The sequence below is a fragment of the Anabrus simplex genome, chromosome 1 (assembly GCF_040414725.1).
Source record: "Anabrus simplex isolate iqAnaSimp1 chromosome 1, ASM4041472v1, whole genome shotgun sequence".
Classification (NCBI taxonomy): Eukaryota; Metazoa; Arthropoda; class Insecta; order Orthoptera; family Tettigoniidae; genus Anabrus; species Anabrus simplex.
The window spans coordinates 1,336,223,317-1,336,243,784 of record NC_090265.1 but is presented as its reverse complement, the minus strand read 5'-3'; the positions used below and the strand labels follow the sequence as shown (position 1 = coordinate 1,336,243,784).

Genomic DNA, 20,468 nt, shown 5'->3' with positions numbered 1-20,468 from the left:
AAATATCGCTCATAGGGTCGGTTGGTGCATGCATTTCAGTGGGCTTGGCAGACTGATATGTAATAGCAACGGCTGGCTCGGTGAGGAAAGCAACGGGAAACTGCCTCACTCCTCATTTCCCTAGAACGCCTCTTCGGTGACGGCTAGGCTATTTATGACAGCTGTTGGCGGAGCTGCAGAGGATCAAACCACCCTTAGGGCTGAATACGCAACACACACACTCAGATATACTCTTGTTTTGCTTGTGGTTAGGCGACCCTCGACATTGGTATGGGCGAATATATAAAGAGCCTTGAGACCATAAAGCCGTAAACTGGCTCCTGCCCGCAATTAATGGAAGGAAGGAACAAAGATCAATACGTCGGTGGTAGTCGCAAGGGAAAATCCCTCAATAAACCTACGACTATAGGGGTTCTGGTGCCAGGTGTCAGGCCTATTGTATTATGTTAACAGATCTATCCGTTTCAATACCTTGGGTGTAATATACTGTAGTTAAATATGTAAATTATTCGCCGATAACCATTTTGCGGATGCGGAGCGGATGCGGACAATATTTTGTATATCCGTGCAGGGCTCTAACTACGCTCACCATTCAGCCAGTGAGTCGGACAAATTGAGTAAACATCAAAAGTATTCCCTAATTGTAAATATCAGTTTCTACACTTTCAATAAACACATTTCGTTATCGAATACGCTTAGACACTATATCAAAACATTAAAGAAGCTTGGGACACTTGAAATCGACAGCTTTTACATATTTAGATTTTTACCCTACAAAGATATGTACAGTTTTCTGATTAAATTAGTGTATCAGTTATTATCCACGGGGATCCGAAACATGTCTGAAGAACAGAGACGGAAGCATGAGTCCGATGAAATCAAATGAAATGGCGTATGGCTTTTAGCGCCGGAAGTGTCCGAGGACAAGTTCGGCTCGCCAGATGCAGGTCTTTCGACTTGACTCCCGCAGGCGACCTGCGTGTCGTGATGAGGATGAAATGATGATGAAGACGGCGCATACACTCACTCCCCCGTGCCAGCGAAATTAACTAATTATGGTTACAATTCCCGATCCTGCTGGGAATCAAACCCGGGACTCCTGTGACCAAAGGCCAGCACGCTAACCATTTAGCCATGGAGCCGAACGTGAGTCCGATAATGAAATGGCGTATGGCTTTTATTGCCGGGAGTGTCCGAGGACATGTTCAGCTCGCCAGGTACACGTCTTTTGATTTTACACCCGTGGGCGACCTGCACGTCGCGATGATGATGATGATGATGATAATGAAATTACAACCTGTGACAATAAAGTTCGGTGAATAGTCTTATACTATCAACATAGATGAACAATGCACGACAGTGACCTTCCTGCCCTTCGAAAGAGTCCCTTCCCAATCGTAGTTAAAATTCCCGACCCTGCCGGGAATCGAAGTCAGAATCCCTGTGACCAAAGGCCTGCACTCTAACCATTTAACCATGAAGCCGGACATGAGTCCGATAAAGGTCAAACATACGAGAAAATATGAGAAGGACTGACCGCCCGGGCTCCACAACAAAAACAAGATTTAGTAGCTCACATGAAGTTCATGTACCAGCGTTGCGGCAAAGCTAGTGGTTAGAGCTGCCTAAAAGAACATAATGGGCTACATAATGTATGTACTTGGAGGGCAATTTTCAAACTCACCAGCCAATGAATGACTGTGATGATGACACAGAAAACATTACTTTGATGCCAATTTTTGGCTCTTGATAATTTGGATATAATATGTATCTGGCAAAATACGAAACGGGAAATATATTTTCATGAAGTATTGTTCTCTTTTTTTTTACAAGTTGCTTTGCTCCGCACCGACACAGATAGGTCTTACGCTGACGATGGGACAGGAAAGGGCTGCGAGACGGAAGGAAGCGGCCGTGACCTTAATTTAGGTACAGTCCCACAGCCCTAGCATTTGCCTAGTGTGAAAATGGGAAATCATGATAAACCATGTTCAGGGCTGTCGACAGTGAGATTTTAACCCACTATCTCCAAAATATAAGCTCACAGCTGCGCGCTCCTAACCGCACGGTCAGCTCGCTCGGTCATGAAGGCTTTAAAACAACCACTGAACAAAAATTGTAACAAAGATATTCGCACAACCTTAATTAGACAATATTACATATTTGCTCAACCGCAAAATACTATAATTTAACTACAATCATGCCCAGATTAGAAAGGTCGCCTAATTCTGGCCCAGGGGATGTAAAATAGATGCCAAAGAAGATTAAATATTTCAAAATTATCGCAGAGTAAACTGTTGATTTGTAGGCCCATATATATTTTTTTCAAATTTAACATAACGTCGTTGGACGGACAATACATCCCGTGTGCATTTTATATCGACTTTGCTCCATGGCTAAATGGTTATTGTGCTGTCCTTTGATCACAGGGGTCCCGGGTTCGATTCCCGGCATGGTCGGAAATTTTAACCATAATTGATTAATTCCCCTGGCACGGGGACTGGGTGTATGTGGCGTCTTCATAATCATTTCATCCTCATCACGACGCACAGGTCACCTACGGGAGTCAAATCAAAAGACCTGCACCTGGGGTGCTGAACTTTCCCTTGGACATTCCAGGCACTGAAAGCCATACGCCATTTCCATTTCCATCGATTTTGCTCTACTAGCATCATTGGATTTAGACTTTCTAGCTGTATTGAGGAAATAAGCATGCACGAATTTACCCCTCTGTGAACGTACTCAAGGTTCAGTGTGGTAAACAGATTATAATCAAGTTTTCTTCTTTTGAAGACAGTGCAAAGAGCAATTACATTTATACCGGAGTTTTTGACATTTTGATTGGTGAAATTTCTTTTTAAAATTGTTTACTATTGAGGTTTCACTAAAAATATCGAATTGTCATTTCTGTTATTTTAAATTGATAAGGTTTCAAAACTCCGAGTTATTGGCCAAGTGTTTCTCTCGCTTTTTGAATACGCCAACTGCAGTATAATTCATGAGCACTGTTTTTTTTCTGCTAGTTGTTTTACGTCGCACCGACACAGATAGGTCCTACGGCGACGAGCTATGAGCACTGCTCTTATTTTTTTTCTTGTTATCAAGATTTAAGAATATGATACTTAAGCTTTTATATAAAGAGCTTTGTTTTTCATTACCATTCATGTACGGAAGTATTAAAATTGCATGCTTCGGTATTTACTTTATTTTTTTGTGCTCTTTAAAAGGTAGTGGAAATATGTCGTACCTGACTAGCTTGATATTATGTAACAGTTACTATGTGCAAAAAATTATTCAAATTCAGAATATAAAGATTACAGTATCATTATCAAAATATTATCTTCCAAACCTTTCATGGCATATTGAATTCAAATGTTCAGTATTAACAGGACCATTCTGTGTTTCACCGCGCCAAAAACGAATAATTGCATTACAAATAGTATTTTAATTATCCCAAGAATATGTCTTTTAACACATAGGAAAAGTTGTAAAAAAAAAAAAAAAAAAAAAAAAAAAAGCAATGATATGTCAGATAGGACATTCTATTTTCCTTTGAAAGTGAACATACAGACGACGATCGTCAACAAATACTAGTAGGCCTACTGACGCCTCCACTAAATAAAGGTCCCAAAACATATTTAGTGGTAGAATGAGATACTTCGGATGGTTTTGGATTCCACACAACGAGAAGAAGGAAGGAAAGTTGAACAGCTTTCTCAGCATAACGAAAAGTTTCAAAACTCAGAGTTGATTACCAAGTGTGTCTCTCACCTCTTGAAGGAGTCAGCTACAGTATAATTATTTTGACTGGACAAACATTTATACTCTGTACCATCCAATGTACCCTGACTGAGCAAATGTCGTGGGATAGCGGAGTACTGATACGCACGTGTGTTGTCTGCGAACCACACGCCCCCTGTGCCAGCGGCAGTTGTATAGGAGACCTTGTGAGCAGTGGCTGTGCATGTGACAGGTGTAACATGGAACCTTGTCGTGAGCTGACACCGTTTGAACGGGGTATGGTGGTCAGTGCCCGACGGATGGGAAGTGCGATTTCGGAAGTGGTGCGGAAAATCGGCTTCACACGATCAACCGTGTCCAGGGTGTATCGTGAATGGTTGAATGCGGGTGTCACCGTGCACAACAGACGAACGACCGGCCGTCCAGTCACCCTCGATGACCGTGACCGGCGACATCTGAGACGGATTGTCAATAGTGACAGACGGGCAACCGTGCAACAAATCATGGCTCAATTCAACACAGGCCGTGCTAAACACGTCTCCTAGAGGACAATCCGTAGGAACATGGGTTCTATGGGGTATGGAAGCCGGCGCCGCACACGGGTGCCACTGTTAACACAACGTCATCGGGCACAACGACGCGCATTTGTCGTCAGTCACCAGGGATGGACAGTGGAACAATGGCGTAACGTGATATGGTCGGACGAATCACGATTTCAACTGCACCATGCCGATGGGAGGCACCATGTATGGCGCAGACCACATGAAGCGATGGATCCCGCCTGCCTCGAAGGTGTGGTCCAGGGCGCTGATGTCTCTGTTATGGTCTGGGGTGCATTTTTCCGGTATGGAATGGGCCCCCTAGTTGTTCTGGAAGAGACTTTGAATGGTACGTGGTATGTTGAGCTGCTCGGAGACCATCTCCACCCATTTTCAGCCTTCCAGCACCCAGACGGTTCTGCGGTGTTTCAAGATGATAACGCGCCGCCAGATCGCTCCCACGTCGCCCAGGAATGGCTCCAGGAACATGCAGCGGAGGTCCAACGACTGCCATGGCCACTCAGGGGTCCCGATATGAACCCTATCGAGCATATCTGGGATGTCCTGGAACGCAGGCTCCGTGCCATGAATCCTGCACCCATGAACAGACCAGCATTAGCGACCGCTCTGCAAACGATTTGAGGACAGCTGCGTCCAGATGACTACCAGGGACTTGTCGACTTACCTGCACGGTGTCTCAGTGCAGTGCGCAGGGCCAGAGGAGGCCCCACACGCTATTAGGTGACTATCCCATGACATTTGCTAAGTCAGTGTATAGCAAATCGTTGCCTCTGTGTCATGGCAGTATTACTAACAACTAACTTCAACTAACTCATAGCTTCAAATGCATAGAAATTTATAGAACTGATAGACACTAGAAACTATGTTAAATATATGTTTGTAATGTTAGAACATTCTGCTTTCTGTTGATTTGTTTGAATATTTCCAGAAAAAAATGGAGTGGGAGATTAGAGAACCCACTAGCTTAAAGAAAATGGCTGAAAGTGAACATACAGACGACGATTGACAAAAAATACTAGCAGGCCTTACTGACGCCTCCACTAAATTGAGATCCCAAAACATATTTAGTGGTAGAATGAGATACTTCGGGTGGATTTGGATTCCACACAGCGAGAGGCAGGAAGGAAAGTACAAAACACAACCGTTACTGTCAGCAAAAAAGAACCGAGAATCTGGGCGTGGTATTGGTGACCCGCGAGGGAAGTCATTGGCTCATTGTTCCCTTCCCTCTGACTGAGAGGTGGTATTCTCGACGTTAAAATCCTTAATTCTGAGCTCAACTGAACGGATTAAGATAAAACCAAGTTAAGGGAAATTCCGGATGTCTCAAGTTTTCAGTGTTCATGAAAAATGGATTAGTAAGTTTTGCGTTTTTTTCAATCCAAACCGAGTGACATATGGACAAGCAGACCAAAAACTTTCAAAAATTATGGATATCGTCTCCACATCGTTTATACTATCAACCCTCTCGAAATTGCGACGAAAACGAATGTACGGACAGACACTTTATTCTTATTGGTAAGATATTCATTTGTGTTCAGTCTTCAGGATTTGTTGAGTTTCCTAGCTCTTAAGAAAAGGCACAAGAATAAAATAATGATTACAGAATTGTCTCATCGGCCTTAATACAGTACCCCTTAGGAAAACGGCCGTGTACTTTTCATATACCAGCTGTCTTTTATGTTGGGTATTCAGCCCGAAGGCTGATTTGATCCTCCACAACTCCGCCAACAGCTGTCATAGATATCTTAGGTTTCACTGAAGAGGCATACGAGAGAAATGAGGAGTGAGGCAGTTTCCCGTTGCTTTCGTCACTGAGCCAGTAGTTGCTATTACAAATCAGTCTGCCAAGCCCACTGGAATGCATGCGCCAACAGACACTATGAGCGATATTGTCACACCATTCATAGCAGGGACTGGCTGCATAAAGAATGGTATAACTAGCATCGCACATACCTCGGTCACTTTCATATTGTCAAAGCCAAGGATGAGACTGAGACAGGTCAATGAAAGTAACAAATTTATTGTAGCCCATACCAGAAGACATAGTGCAGTGTAAACACTACATCTCGCCAGCAAAGGCATATATACCACCGATGGTGTGAATATCAAAGTGTTAGAAATACCTCTGAAGGAATTCGTTGACTTTCCTGCATCCGAAGTGATACTAATGGATAGAATTACTCAACGAATGCGCAACTTCAATTATCTGAGGAAGTGAAGATATCAACGCTGGAAACTTTCTCCGCCCCTGATAGGAATGGCTATGGTCTCTTGGAAACCACTTAAGGCTAAAAGAAATCAATTATCATAAAAATTTGAAAATATATTTTGTACGTTTTTATTGAGTATAAAACATGTGACGATATAACTTATTACAGATGAGATGAGTTGCTATACAAAAATATGCTACAGAACAATGGAGGTGATGAAGTAATAACTTATGAGCTAGACGGTGTCAGAGATTCAGCCGTGGTGGTAGCCGCTCAGGATGATGGCGCCGCCGTAGTTTCCACCACCGTAGCTTCCGCCACCGTAGCTTCCGCCGCCGTAGCTTCCACCACCGTAGCTTCCGCCGCCGTAGCTGCCCCCACCGTAGCCTCCGTAACTTTGATCGTCGTAATGGGCTTTAACGGGGACGGCGACGGGGACCTTCACTGGTACTGGTACTGGCTTCTCTACTGGAACTGGGTATGGCCTCTCCACGGGCACTTTCACTGGGTAGGCGACGGGCTTCTCCACGGGGACTGGGTACGGCCTATCCACAGCCACTGGGTATGGCTTGGGTACTGCCACTGGATATGGTCTGTCGACAGGGACTTTAACTGGATAAGGCACTGGCCTCTCTACTGCGTATGGCACTGGTCGTTCTACTGGATAAGGCACAGGCTTCTCCACAGTCACGGGGTATGGCCTGGGTACTTCAACAGGGTATGGCCTGTCCACAGGTACCTTGACTGGGTATGGGACTGGTTTTTCAACCGTTACTGGGATGTGCTTTTCTACAGTCACGGGGTATGGCTGAGGGACATGTACAGGGTAAGGTCTATCAACTGGGACCTTCACATGAACAGGGTATGGTCTGTCTACAGGTACAGCATAAGGTACCTTGACATGGACAGCGTAGGGCTGTGGTACTGGGACTGCTACCTTTACAGGGTATGGCTGAGGTACTGAGACCTTCTTCTCCACCACAACTGGGTATGGCTTGGGTACAGCCACTGGGTAAGGATGAGGGACAGGTACCTTCACTTCTACAGGGACCGCCACAGGCTTCTCTACCTGGACATGGACAGGGTAGGGTCTGTCTACAGGGACTTTCACGGGGTAAGGGACAAGCTTCTCCACGGGATATGGCACTGGCTTCTCCACGTGTACAGGGTACGGCCTATCAACGGGGACCTTAACGGGGTAAGGTACAGGTTTGGCCACGGGGTAGGGAACAGGCCTCTCTACGGTGACAGGCACAGCGTAAGGTTTAGGCACAGGAACAGCTACTTTCTCTGTCTGGATGATGGTCTTAACATGGTCGTAGCCGTGGCCATATCCACCGTAACCACCATATCCTCCATATCCACCATATCCGCCATATCCACCATATCCTGCCAGGAGCCCACCGTCATAACCTCCTACACCCAGGCCCCCATCAAACGAAGACAGCCCATGACTCACGAGTACCCCTCCGCCGTAGTGGCCCAGTTGCAGACCGTGATCCCCGCCGTAGCCCAGAGACAGACCCAGAAGGCCTCGCTTGCTCTGGGTCTTTTCTTTAGGCTCTTCGGTGACCTTCTTCTCCTCGGCCTTCACCTCTGTTGCCTTCTGGTCCTCAGCTACGGCGAGCACGAACAAGGCGAGTAAGAATACCTGAAACAAGTAAAGAACACTGTTTGAAGGCCAGAAATGAGAAATGAGAAATGAAAAAGTATATAGGACGCACGGAGAATTGAAGAATTTCATGACAAGGATTTCTCGTATGTATTTATAAGAAATAAATAATTTAGACTATTGGTTGGGCTGAAGTAAAACATCTGGGAATCATCGATTCTGGAAATGAAATGAAATGGCGTATGGCTTTTAGTGCCGGGAGTGTCCGAGGACATGTTCGACTCGCCAGGTGCAGGTCTTTCGATTTGATTCCCTTAGGCGACCTGCGCGTCATGATGAGGATGAAATGATGATGAAGACGACACATACACTCAGTCCCCGTGCCAGAGAAATTAACCAATGATGGTTAAAATTCCCGACACTGCCGGGAGTCGAACCCGGGACCCCTGTGACCAAAGGCCAGCACGCTAACCATTTAGCCATGAATCCTGACTTCGATTCTGGAGAAATGTCCTTTAATCGTGTCTAGAAATTATACAATTGTGAGTAAGGTTTGCAACGCAATGCTGTGTATTTAGAGAATAATTTGAAGCGTCCCTCCTGAAAACTAACGTATACTCTCCGAAAGGAATTTGCAAATACATAGCTAAGGTTGCAGACTTTAGAGAATGAGGAGGGATTGATAGCCGACTGTCAGTGGCTTCTCACCTAGACGACTGCGGATCGAATCCCGGCTGTTGCATGAAGTATTTTTGAAACGAAGTATCATGTCCCTGTTGTTCGGATTCCACATAAAACTGAAGTTCCCACGACTATGATCACGATTTCAACTACATGATTACTTTATCTTTAGGAATAAAAGGAAAGATCCCCCACACAACAGACAAGCAAATAGACAGAATGAAAGCTCGGGTATCCTTCTACATACTCTATAGACTGCAGTATTTCTCGACATTTCTTTGCCATTCTTCAGTGTTCCTATCAAACATTTACTTCCAGCAAGTTACATTCCTTAGATGTAAGCAGTTATTAAATTATGCCTACACCTGATAGATATGTTTCTGTATGATGTGCTGTCTGCAGGTATGCTCTAGTGCATAAGTGAGTTCGTGTTTCGGCAGACTGAGCAACTTACAAGTTACGTTAACTAAGTCGACACTGAAAAATAATGTGCGAAATGAAATATAAGGAAGATGAAAACAGCGGAGACGCATGTAGCTCGCAGTATGGATATGCATGTGGAGGTGTCCTATACTCTACGACTTAGTTATATTGTGTATTATAACAAAACTGACTGCTTGTATTAATTATGATTGCAATAAAGAGGGTGGCATTGTGTAGCAGTGAAACACGGGCGATGACTAGTTCAGAAAGAAAGAGAATAGAAGCTTTTGAAATGTGGTGTTACAGAATAATGCTGAAGGTGGGATAGGTACAACGGGTCATGAATGAAGAGATGCTAAATCGATTTCGTGATAGGAAATCGAGTTGGCTAAATTTGACCTGAAGGAGGGGTAGGATAATAGGACAAATCTTAAGACAGCCAGAACTTGTTCACTTGGTTTTTGAAGGAAGTGTAGATGGTAAGAACGGTAAGGGTAGCCCAAGGTATGAATATGACAAGCAGATTAGAGCAGATGTAGGATGTAGTAGTTACGTAGAAATGAAAAAGTTAGCACAAGATAGGATGGAATGGACAGCTGCATCAAACAAGTTTATGGACTGATGACCCAAACAGCAACAGCAACAACAATAATACTCTACTTCCATTTGGTAGTCATCCGTGACAGGGAGACAAGAGTATTCAATTCAATTCAATTCAATTCAATTCAATTCAATTCAATTCAATTCAATTCAATTCAATTCAATTCAGTTCAGTTCAGTTCAGTTCAATTCCATTCATACTCCTCTGCTCGTTAAGGGCAGCACGAAGTGCGGATTAGAATTTTCTATGGGTCAAGGAAATAACATTTATGCTTGTGATCAGTGAGATAATGGAACTGCTTCCTATGGCTTGACAACTGGCTTTCGAAACGTGCTAACTCGCGTGCTTAGTATCTACAAACTCAGCAGTACGACATGCCTGTATCAGCGGGATATTTGGTTACCTGTCAACGAAAGCTTTACAAGCTGTTTCTTCGTAGCTAACCAAGTAATAAAAAAATGAAAGCTGTGAGTGAACATACTACACGAACTGGTTTGATGTAACTTATAAATCTACGGTCAATGATCAACACCTATAACTTGTGCCGCGAGGAACATCATACAGCTCTGAAAGCGAACAACGATTTTCTTCAGGCCTCAACAACTTATGTTGGACCCTCTTTCTAAAAAGTACGCACTATTCCAGATGAAATCTTCAATGGTAGCTGGTGGAGTACCCTATGAAACTTTCTGCAGCACAACTACACACTCATACATTAAGGACTACACATTACATCATCTTCGCGTCGCGCACTTAATTTGTTGTATATGTGCTATTCAGATATCGAAGATTCGATGCCTCTTACTGATAGCGCGTATTCTTTATGCCTATTGCCCACGGTAAAATGTTTCATATAATTTGTTGTACAACTAATTTTATAAAAATATGACGAAAACAAGTTGTGCGTTCATGGTAAAATTATTTTATAAAATACCTGAAAGTATCAGAATGGCCATCTATGAACTAAATTCTGAACTAAGATGTGTATGTGCTGCCAAGAATTGAGTTCGAAGCCCATTCATCTTGGCCTTCACATCAGCCTGAGTTGTGTTCGGCCGAACCTTTGACACAGATTCGGCGATTGAGTTTTGTGCGTCCCTTCTTGGGTTTATGTTATGATACATTGGCGTTTTAACCTCAAGCACTATCAGCTTCCTTAGTCCACCCGGATCCTGCCATTTTAGAAGTGTTTCTTTATGTTTACGAACGAGCTTCACAATCTTCTCACGTCGTAGCGTCAGAGTTATCGGCATGTCAGCTTCGCTAGTTGGTTCGTTTCGCAAAATTAATTTTACGGAATAGAACATGTCCTATTTTATGAAAAGTCTTATCAAACGTTTTATAAAACTTGAATTTGACCGTGAGGAACATAAATTTTATAAAATTAAATTATTTTGCAATAAATTTGAAAATTTTACCGAGAGCAATCGGCATTAGAGTTGTTTCATCCCAAGTTCTTAACAATCACATCAAAGAAATACTGAGTCAGCATCTTACTTGAAATATCGTACGACTTATCCTAATCGAGGTCAGAAACAAAATACGAATAGTTAGGGCCTATACTGAATTGAATTACGACCGGCTACATGGAACAGTTGGTCGAACTCTAATCTTTCATATCCAGGGTTAGGAGATCGTGTCGTGGCATGGCAGATAATAAACAAGTGACATTTTGACTGGTTTTAACTTCTGTGGCCTCGATTCGAATTCGACCAGTTTACATGGGTTTTAAAAATAAAATTTTACGTCATTATGGTTTTTATTGTACATAAAACTAGAGGCCCTTACTATTATTACGATGTCGAAGGTCATATAGAACTACAATCTTCGTTTTTTATTTGCTTGAATCCTGACAATGTAGACTGGCATTCGACGTGAAAAATTCAAAACTGGAGATTTCTAGTACACCAAAGGATCCTACCTCAGAGCAAAAACACGAGATTTCAGTGTGTATGAAAACCGACAGAATGTTAACACAAAACATTGTCACTGTTACACTCTGAGATTCGCGAGGGTTCGAATTTCTGCATTTAAATATATAAAACTAACATGAGTGAAATGTCTTTCGAAATGACGTCATGTCTAAATCATGAGATCCCACATAAACATACTCAGAGAACACTTTCACAGGCCATAATCTCAGCTTTTCTTCAAAATATTGGCATGTACGTATATTACAGTATTTCCCAAAATCGCTTGATAGCTTAAATGTGAGACGACGTCTATTTCCGGTTTCTTGTCCAATCTCGATAAAACCACTGGACCCCTTTGATGTATTTCAGATGCTCAATTTAGACACAGATATATTTAGATTTTGTAACAAATAAACTCTCCATTTAACAGTTAACATTTAACCTGTGTGTAAGAATGTACTGAACCACAAATGTAATGTAGCTTAGCTAAATATGGTCAAAAGCTCTTATGATTCGAAAGTGAAACTCAAAATATGACAGTGGATGTGATGAAAACTGCATCAGTATAGTTGTATTGTAATTTAAACAATGACAGAGAAGATACTGACAACTTACTATACATTACACGTAGGGACACATATCTCTCAAAATACGCCATATATTACCCTCAAAACTCCTGCATTTATACACTAACATACTCTTGAAATAGGGACTTTCTGATAACGAGCAATATTTTCTTTCTTAATTTATTTACATACTTTTCTTTAAACAATTGTCGATGTAAACTTGCATTAAATTCTCCCCCGTCCTCTGATTTTTACTTGTGAAAAATTTCAAAATTATAGCTATTAATACCTTTGAGGGAAATATTATAATTCATAATTAATTTACTGTCAATATTTTGCCTGTCGTTATTCCAAGACTAATAGAACTATAGTTACAGTATTTAACTTCCGCTATTTCTAACATATCCCATTATCCTTTCCGTCATTGACAAAGTTTCTGCCCTATATATCAGTACAGGTTTCAAAATTGTATATACTTTTACTGTCAGTTTCAGAGTCATTTTCCTACCACACCCGATCCCGGACACTTCCTCCAGTCTGCTTTAATTCTCACACCCTCCCTCGTCGTCTATTACTTATGCAAGACATTTAACATGTTTGATCTTCTTTTTAAAATATGTATGGCTAGATAGATGCTTTCAATTCCTTTAATAGGAATGCTTAGCAAGTATAGGGACCATGTATAAAAAAAGTTAAATAAGCAGGAAATATGTAGTTTTGCATGATTATAGGTAATGATCGTTGCTACGGGACTGCCAGCTTTATGTGGAATTCGAAATTCAAGGACATATTTTTTCACTTTAAAAATTCCACAAGAATCAGCCAGGATTCGAACGGCGGATGCTTTGGTGAAAAGCCAGTGATAATGCTCTTCGACCATTACACCTTTGAAAATAATATTTACCAAGACAGTACCATGTATAACATTTTTTCCGTTAACTGTTTCACGTTCTACTAGCTACTTTCACGGTTTTCAAGACTCCGAAGTGCTCTAATTTAGCCCCTTCTCTGGAAAGGAGTTATTTTATGTTCTGGTAAATATATTGATATGAGTGTTGCGTATTTGGACACCTTCAGATACCATCGAGCTGACTCGGGACCGAATCCGTCAACTTGGGCTTATAAAGTTTACATTTTGTATCAACAGTTTTTAAGTGTCATATGGGTGTTAAAAAATGAAATAGCATATGGCTTTTAGTGTAGGGAGTGTCCGAGGACAAGTTCGGCTCGCCAGATGCAGGTCTTTTGATTTGACACCTGCAGGTGACCTGCGCGCCAATAACCTCTACGTCAAGTAATGTACATGCCAAGGTATGTTTAATATAAAGGAAACCACTAGATATTAATGTCCAGTCGATCTTTCCGTACAAACCTGTCTATGCGCCAACCTATAAGTCTTAGGATTGCACTCATGCGCCTTCAACTATTTCTCGATTAACATCGCTCAGGTTTTTACGTTGTTGTTTTTTAATGCATCGTAAGAGTGAAAATTCTTCGAGTAATATTTTGTTAAATAATTAATTTCAGCCTACAGTTTGTTTCGTTTGTGTGGTCGATACAGACCGAATACCATACCTTCAATAAAAGAAACTAAACATACCGCTCAGGGTCACGTATGAGGAACTGGTAGGATATGGACAACTTCATCCCCACTGGTGTCAGTAATAAGTAGCAGATACACAAGTATTAGAAAATTAAGGGGGACGGAAATGGTTCATTCGTGTCCTGACATTCCTGGAAGGCACAGCCCCAAGGGAGGGGAGCATGGTTGTACCCTTTCTACCACACAGCAACCCTTCCCCCAATCTTGAATCTCGACAAGGTCGAGAATTGAAGCTGAATATCGGAAGACGGCATCCAATAGCGCTGAGTGTTACACTACGAAGGTTGATAGAGAAATGAATTGAATGGGCAGAGAAGACACTGGACTAAATAAGGTTTGTCTGGTGTAGTGCTGAACCAAATGTAGTATTGTATCTCATACGGTATCCTTTCTTCCCGTTCCTACATTTTTATAATTCCAAGTATAATCTTTAATCTGTGATTTGTAGTTTACTGGATGTTCCTTTTCATGTGTGAAAGTTCACATAAGCACGTTCATTGCTCATTGTTAGGCGTGCTTCCAAACAGGCGAGTTAGGGAGTTAGGGACTGCGCAGACCTGTCACAGCAATACCTGCACCTATCCTCAGCTACCTCTGTCGGGATTGGCTGTGTGATATGAGTCGTGTAGTAATACTTTTATATTCGAGAAATGGTGGGTTCGAACCCCACCATCGGTAGTCATCTTCCGGGGTCTCCCATTTTCACACCCAGCGATGTACCTTAATTAAGACCACGAACACTTCCTTCCCTTATCTATCCCATCATCACCATAAGACCTATCTGTGTCGGTGCGACGTAAATGGTAAAGAAATGTTATTTTTTAAGTCCCCGTAACTAGTTTTACGATTTTCGGAGAAGATGTTTTTTTTTTCTCGGGGCTTTACGTCGCACCGACACAGATAGGTCTTATGGCGACGATGGGATAGGAAAGGCCTAGTAGTTGGAAGGAAGCGGCCGTGGCCTTAATTAAGGTACAGCCCCAGCATTTGCCTGGTGTGAAAATGGGAAACCACGGAAAACCATCTTCAGGGCTGCCGATAGTGGGATTCGAACCTACTATCTCCCGGATGCAAGCTCACAACCACGCGCCTCTACGCGCACGGCCAACTCGCCCGGTCGGAGAAGATGAGGCGCCGGAATGCCCTCAGGGGAAAGAAGGCTGACATTTTTAATATTTCACCACCGGACCGATGTAGGGTCGAACTCGCTAACTTGGACTCAGGAAGACAGCGCTCTACCGTCAGAGTCACTCAGCCCACACTCGTATGAGTTGGTGTGACGAGGAACAAGCCGAATGAAACAACCACTCTATTTCGAGAAACTTTGTCCATGAAACCAACCCCAGTCAAAAGATGACAGTTTCCGGCTGATAACCTCGTTGTTTTTATTAGCAGGCAAGGTTATACCGCATTATTAGCATCCAGAGTGAGCGGTATTGCAGACTATAATAATTTCGTGTGGCTATTTCTAGCCGAGTGCAGCCCTTGTAAGGCAGACCCTCCAATGAGGGTGGGCGGCATCTGCCATGTGTAGGTAACTGCGTGTTATTGCGGTGGAGGATAGTGTTATGTGTGGTGTGTGAGTTGCAGGGATGTTGGGGACAGCACAAACACCCAGCCCTCGGGCCAATGGAATTAACCAATGGAGGTTAAAATCCCCCACCCGGCCGGGAATCGAACCCAGGACCCTCTAAACCGAAGGCCAGTGCGCTGAACATTCAGCCAACGAGTCGGACATTGCAGACTATGCGCTGGTCAAGTAAGAGGTGTACTGTACTGTAATTTGTTGCGTAACGTACCTTTTTGCCGGACCGCTAGTGACATAACATCTTTCACTGAAGGTTGGATAACGGTTAGGTGTATGAAGCTGGTCGACTACAATTAAAAAGTCTATCATGTAACAGACAGTCTCTTAACAACCCTCAACGCTAATTTGGAATCCCCGTCACATTCTCCATGAGAACAAGGTCTAAACTCAGAGAAACCTCTGTAATAGCACCTCACATTCATCAAGACTCCTTGGCTTTTGTATTGTGCAATCGAAATTGTTTCAAAATAAAGATCAAATACCCGAGTTTAGGACGCTTCACTGAATCCGATAATTTGATCTAATTCCTGTTGGAATTAGATTCTGAACCTAGACACGGAGCCTGTTATTTTTCGTTGGCAGCCCAATAAAAATAGTCTATGTCTCTGCGGTGATCTTGGAACCCCAGTCGGCTGTAGACTCAATCAACCTTCTGTCGGAATAACGCGAGAGGAATTTATTCCAGTGCCTCGTGTGACCAACAGAGGAGCTATTGATAGTCTACGAGATGCAGCGGTTCTGATCAAGAAAGCCAGGCAATATGACTCAGGATATCATCTCGCTGACCACGTGACACTCTAGTGTGTGCAAGCCATCTCACTGGGCAGTAGTCGTTTCGGCAGGCCAAGGCCCTAATGAACCACGAGTTTGTTTGTTTTGTTCTACGAACGAAGGCTATTGCCACAATATGAAATTTTATCTTTTACCATCTATAATGGCTGATCGATTACACTGGATGACTATATTAAGTTTCTAAAATGTGCTTCAGTAGAACTGGTTAGCGTATCCGTATGATGCATGTATAGGGCCTCTTCATGTTCATGGGTAGTAGGTTGTCTTTCATCATCGCGGTTAATGTTGAATGCCGCACTTTGAGCGGCGTGTCGAGTCTTATTACGAGACCATTGCAATTGGCTGTCTTGAAGTTAACTGTTTAAGCCGGAGCATGCAAAATTACAGAATTAACTGCCAAACGTTTGTGGAATAACTTACGAAAGAATTAAGGTTATTTTCTGACAAGTTGTAATATGGTAGGACGGATCGGAAAATAATAATTTTCGATTCAAACAGAGCTTATATAGAAAATATCTCCAATAAATACTATCTCAGCCGAGTACATTAAATTGGAGAGCGAAGTGGTACCTTCGATTCTCTAAAATTTAGTTCACTGTCCTAACGGTAGATCTTCTAAGTGTTAGGCTCAACATCCTGTGTGCCTCGGAAAAATGAATTTATTGTCACAGGACACCTTCCTACAATTTAAGATCCACATAATAGCAAATACAAACGTTACTACTGATTCTGCAATAATACAGGTTACCAGCTTCTATGAAAAAAATATGGTTCTATTATTTATAATGAACTAACAATAGCAACATCCATATTTTATCCAACATTCCACGTTTCAACATCTTTCGATGTATTTGTGTACAATAATATCCTTTATACGAGGAAGGAGAGTGGCAGTGTAGCGTAATGGTAAAGGTTAAGCAAAATCCAAGATATAAATGAAAGAAATATTTTCCTGGGTGTCCTTTCTGGCGGTTCTTAAAAGTGGCTGCTGCAGATATGTAAAACACCTTCCACAAGAAATTCGCAGACAAACGATCAACTCGGATTGTGGGCGTCTACGTTTCCGTGTACTAGCAGGGAAAGTGACACTTTAGGTTGCTGATAGCATTGCTTCCTGACTGAACAGGCTGTACAAGAGGTTTAGCTTACTCGTCTGACCAGTAAATGGGCGGCAAATTGGTTAGAAAGTTAGTGTAACAGACATACGCACGCCATCGCCCAAGCACACTCTGGGAACTAAATGGGACTTGGCATCTGTCTCGTTCAGGACGTCCATCAACTGTAAACGGTAAATAAGGGATTATTCGTAAATATCTATATACTACAAAATTACCTTCACCGAGCAGTTATGGCTTGGAACAGAGCTCTGAATTCGGGAGGCGGTGGGCTGTTCCCACTGTCGATTGTCATGAGAATGGTTTTTCGTGGTTTTCCATCCTCATTACTAAGGAAAATTCCGGGACAATTCCTTGCCATAGGCCACGGATGCTCACCTCCGCACCTCAAATCACCGCAACACATCTCCTGGCCATAAAGAGGTCATCACCCTCAGGGCGGCCCGCCGCACCCCATCAGGGTATGGAACGAAAACTTTCAATAGTAGTAGTAATTATTTTCATCTGTGCACATCAGATTGTTGCCTCAGACTTCGTTTACATATCGGATTAGGTTCACAAAAGTCAAAAATTCACTTCGAATTCCGTCTGTCTACCCGTCAGTTTATTTATTACATCAGGAGGAAAAGACTAAGCACAGATTTTCTGAAAGTTGCTATTTAGTGGTTGACAGTGTTAAGGGGGACGAAACATTCTCTCCGTTAATATTAGCTTTATCGAAAAAATATAAAATATGAAGAATGAGCAAGCAATAATTCCAGATGATTTATATTTCAAGGATTTGCAACGTATGACGAATAATAATGGATATATTCCTGAACATTACATTTTTCACAAACTTCCAAATACCTCTAGGTATATTAGTTTTCTCTAAAAAGGGTACATGACAAACATAATCGAATATTCAATTTCCTATCTTTATATCTGATTCAGTTCACCGTACCGCCTATAATAATGAAGATATCGCAATAAATTGTTATTATGAAGTCTGTCAACGGCTGCCATTATCGCTGACGTGAAAATATTGGTCAGTCCTCATGGTTACGAACTAAATGGCTATGATTGTGTTTAATGTCCTGATTGGTTTTATAACTGCAAAATCGCATGGTTATTAAACCCCTATTCATAAATAATTCATAAATAATTCATAAATTCATAAATAACATGATGATGAAGTCTGGCTCCATGGCTAAATGGTTAGCGTGCTGGCCTTTGGCCACAGGGGTCCCGGGTTCGATTCCCGGCAGGGTCGGGAATTTTAACCATCATTGGTTAATTTCGCCGGCACGGGGACTTGGGTGTATGTGTAATCATCATCATTTCATCCTCATTACGACGCGCAGGTCGCCTATGGGAGTCAAATCAAAAGACCTGCACCTGGCGAGCCGAACATGTCCTCGGACACTCCGGGCACTAAAAGCCATACACCATTTCATTTTTTTCATGATGATGAAATGAGAACGAAGACGCAAATAATAATAGTAATAATAATAATAAGAAGAACCAAAACAACAGAAAAGAGAGTCATCAAAAGAAGGAAAATAAAAGAACCCCTTGAGCTAGGATGCTCTAATTTCACCGAGTGGAGGAGAAGTGAGTTACATGGTCCTGACCTATAAACGTGATGAACAATAACATGGCACTAACTCTTGTTAGTCGAAGTGTGCGCTGTCTCTTGTGTTGTCACTCGTCTCCAGTAGAAGGCATTACTGATACAATTCTGTAATAACTAAGCCGTCCACCTTAATATCGTCGAGCCAGAAGAAAACAAAATGTGCTAAGTCACTATACTGCTAATAATAAGAGTTGGCGTCTGGCATTTCTTAGAGGGAGGTCCGTTTACTGCCTGCCGAGGCGGGATAAAGGGAGTGGCTGTGTGATTGCCATGGAAACGAGGGTGGGGCGACTGCGGTTGCCATGGAGATAACACTTCAGGGCAGCTCGTCTTGCTTGGAGTTGCCAAACCTGTCACTGCCACTGATAAGAACCTGATTGTTTGTATAAGAGTGATCGCAAATGGGACGACACCGCCTGGCCAGGTAGTCTACAACAGATCACAGCGGCCAGAATGAAGGAGGGATCAAGTGAGCCGGAAGCGAGGGGTAAGAGTATGTAGAAAGGAATGCTGGAATGTGGCAACATCGTGAAATGGCACGTGCAGTGCTCCTCCCTCCAACCTTACCTGTCAGACACCAACTCTTATTATTAGCAGTATACAACTTATCAACATTGCACTGGTAGACACTTGTTGTTAGGTGAGGCGAGCTTTAGGGTAATGGGAAAATGTGGGATTCCGCAAGTCAGTATTATTGGACCTTAATATGTTCTTATATTATGTAAATGGGATGAGTAGAGAAGTACGGATGGCGTTATTGCTCTATAGAGAATGAAATAAGATACCGGATTGTGAACGACTGCTAAAAGACTTGGACAATGTTGTCAGAAAGGCAGCAGATGATGGTAAACGGGGTTGAAAGTTCGATTGTATGTTTCTCCAAGTGGAGTTTTAATTTGTGTTGATAGAGTGAAGGTAGGCTTACCTCATGAATATGAGGTGTTAATACAACGAACGATTTGTCATTGCATTCGGAAGATGGCGGGTTCGAGCCCCACCGTCGGCAGCCCTCATGATGCATCACCGTGATTTCCCATTTTCACACCAGGTAAATGCTTCGGCTGTACTTTAATTAAGCCCACGGCCACTGCCATCCATATCCTATCACTTGCCGGTCCTTAGGTCGCCGAAAACCGTCGATATGTTAGTGCGACCATAAACTACTAGCAATGATTGTTTTCATTTGGGTAATTGCATTAACGAGGCTGTAAATAAAGGTTGCAATTCTCTTCAGACGTTATGATGGTATTTAGTGGTGAAGGGGAACGCATGGCAAATGGCAAAATCTTATGTACGGGACCATAAACAGGATTACTTGATTCGAGAATCAGAAACAATCCAAAGGAAAACAGAACAATCTGTTCTGGATGATTTCAAACAAAAGGTTAGCGTTACGAAAATGTTGCAAGCTACCGTCTGGGAAGACCTTGGAGTAAGGAGAGCTG

At 42.5% G+C, this 20,468-nt stretch overlaps 1 protein-coding gene across 1 annotated transcript in view; it reads right to left on the bottom strand.

Moving 5' to 3' along the window:
* The window catches only part of LOC136858861 (calphotin), a 115,532-nt gene that overhangs the window by 89,033 nt on the left and 6,031 nt on the right, over positions 1–20,468 (bottom strand). Inside the window, exon 2 of the mRNA XM_068225755.1 lies at positions 6,773–8,165. Within this exon, the coding sequence (XP_068081856.1) occupies positions 6,773–8,165 (1,393 nt within the window). The remainder of the gene's footprint in view (positions 1–6,772; positions 8,166–20,468) is intronic.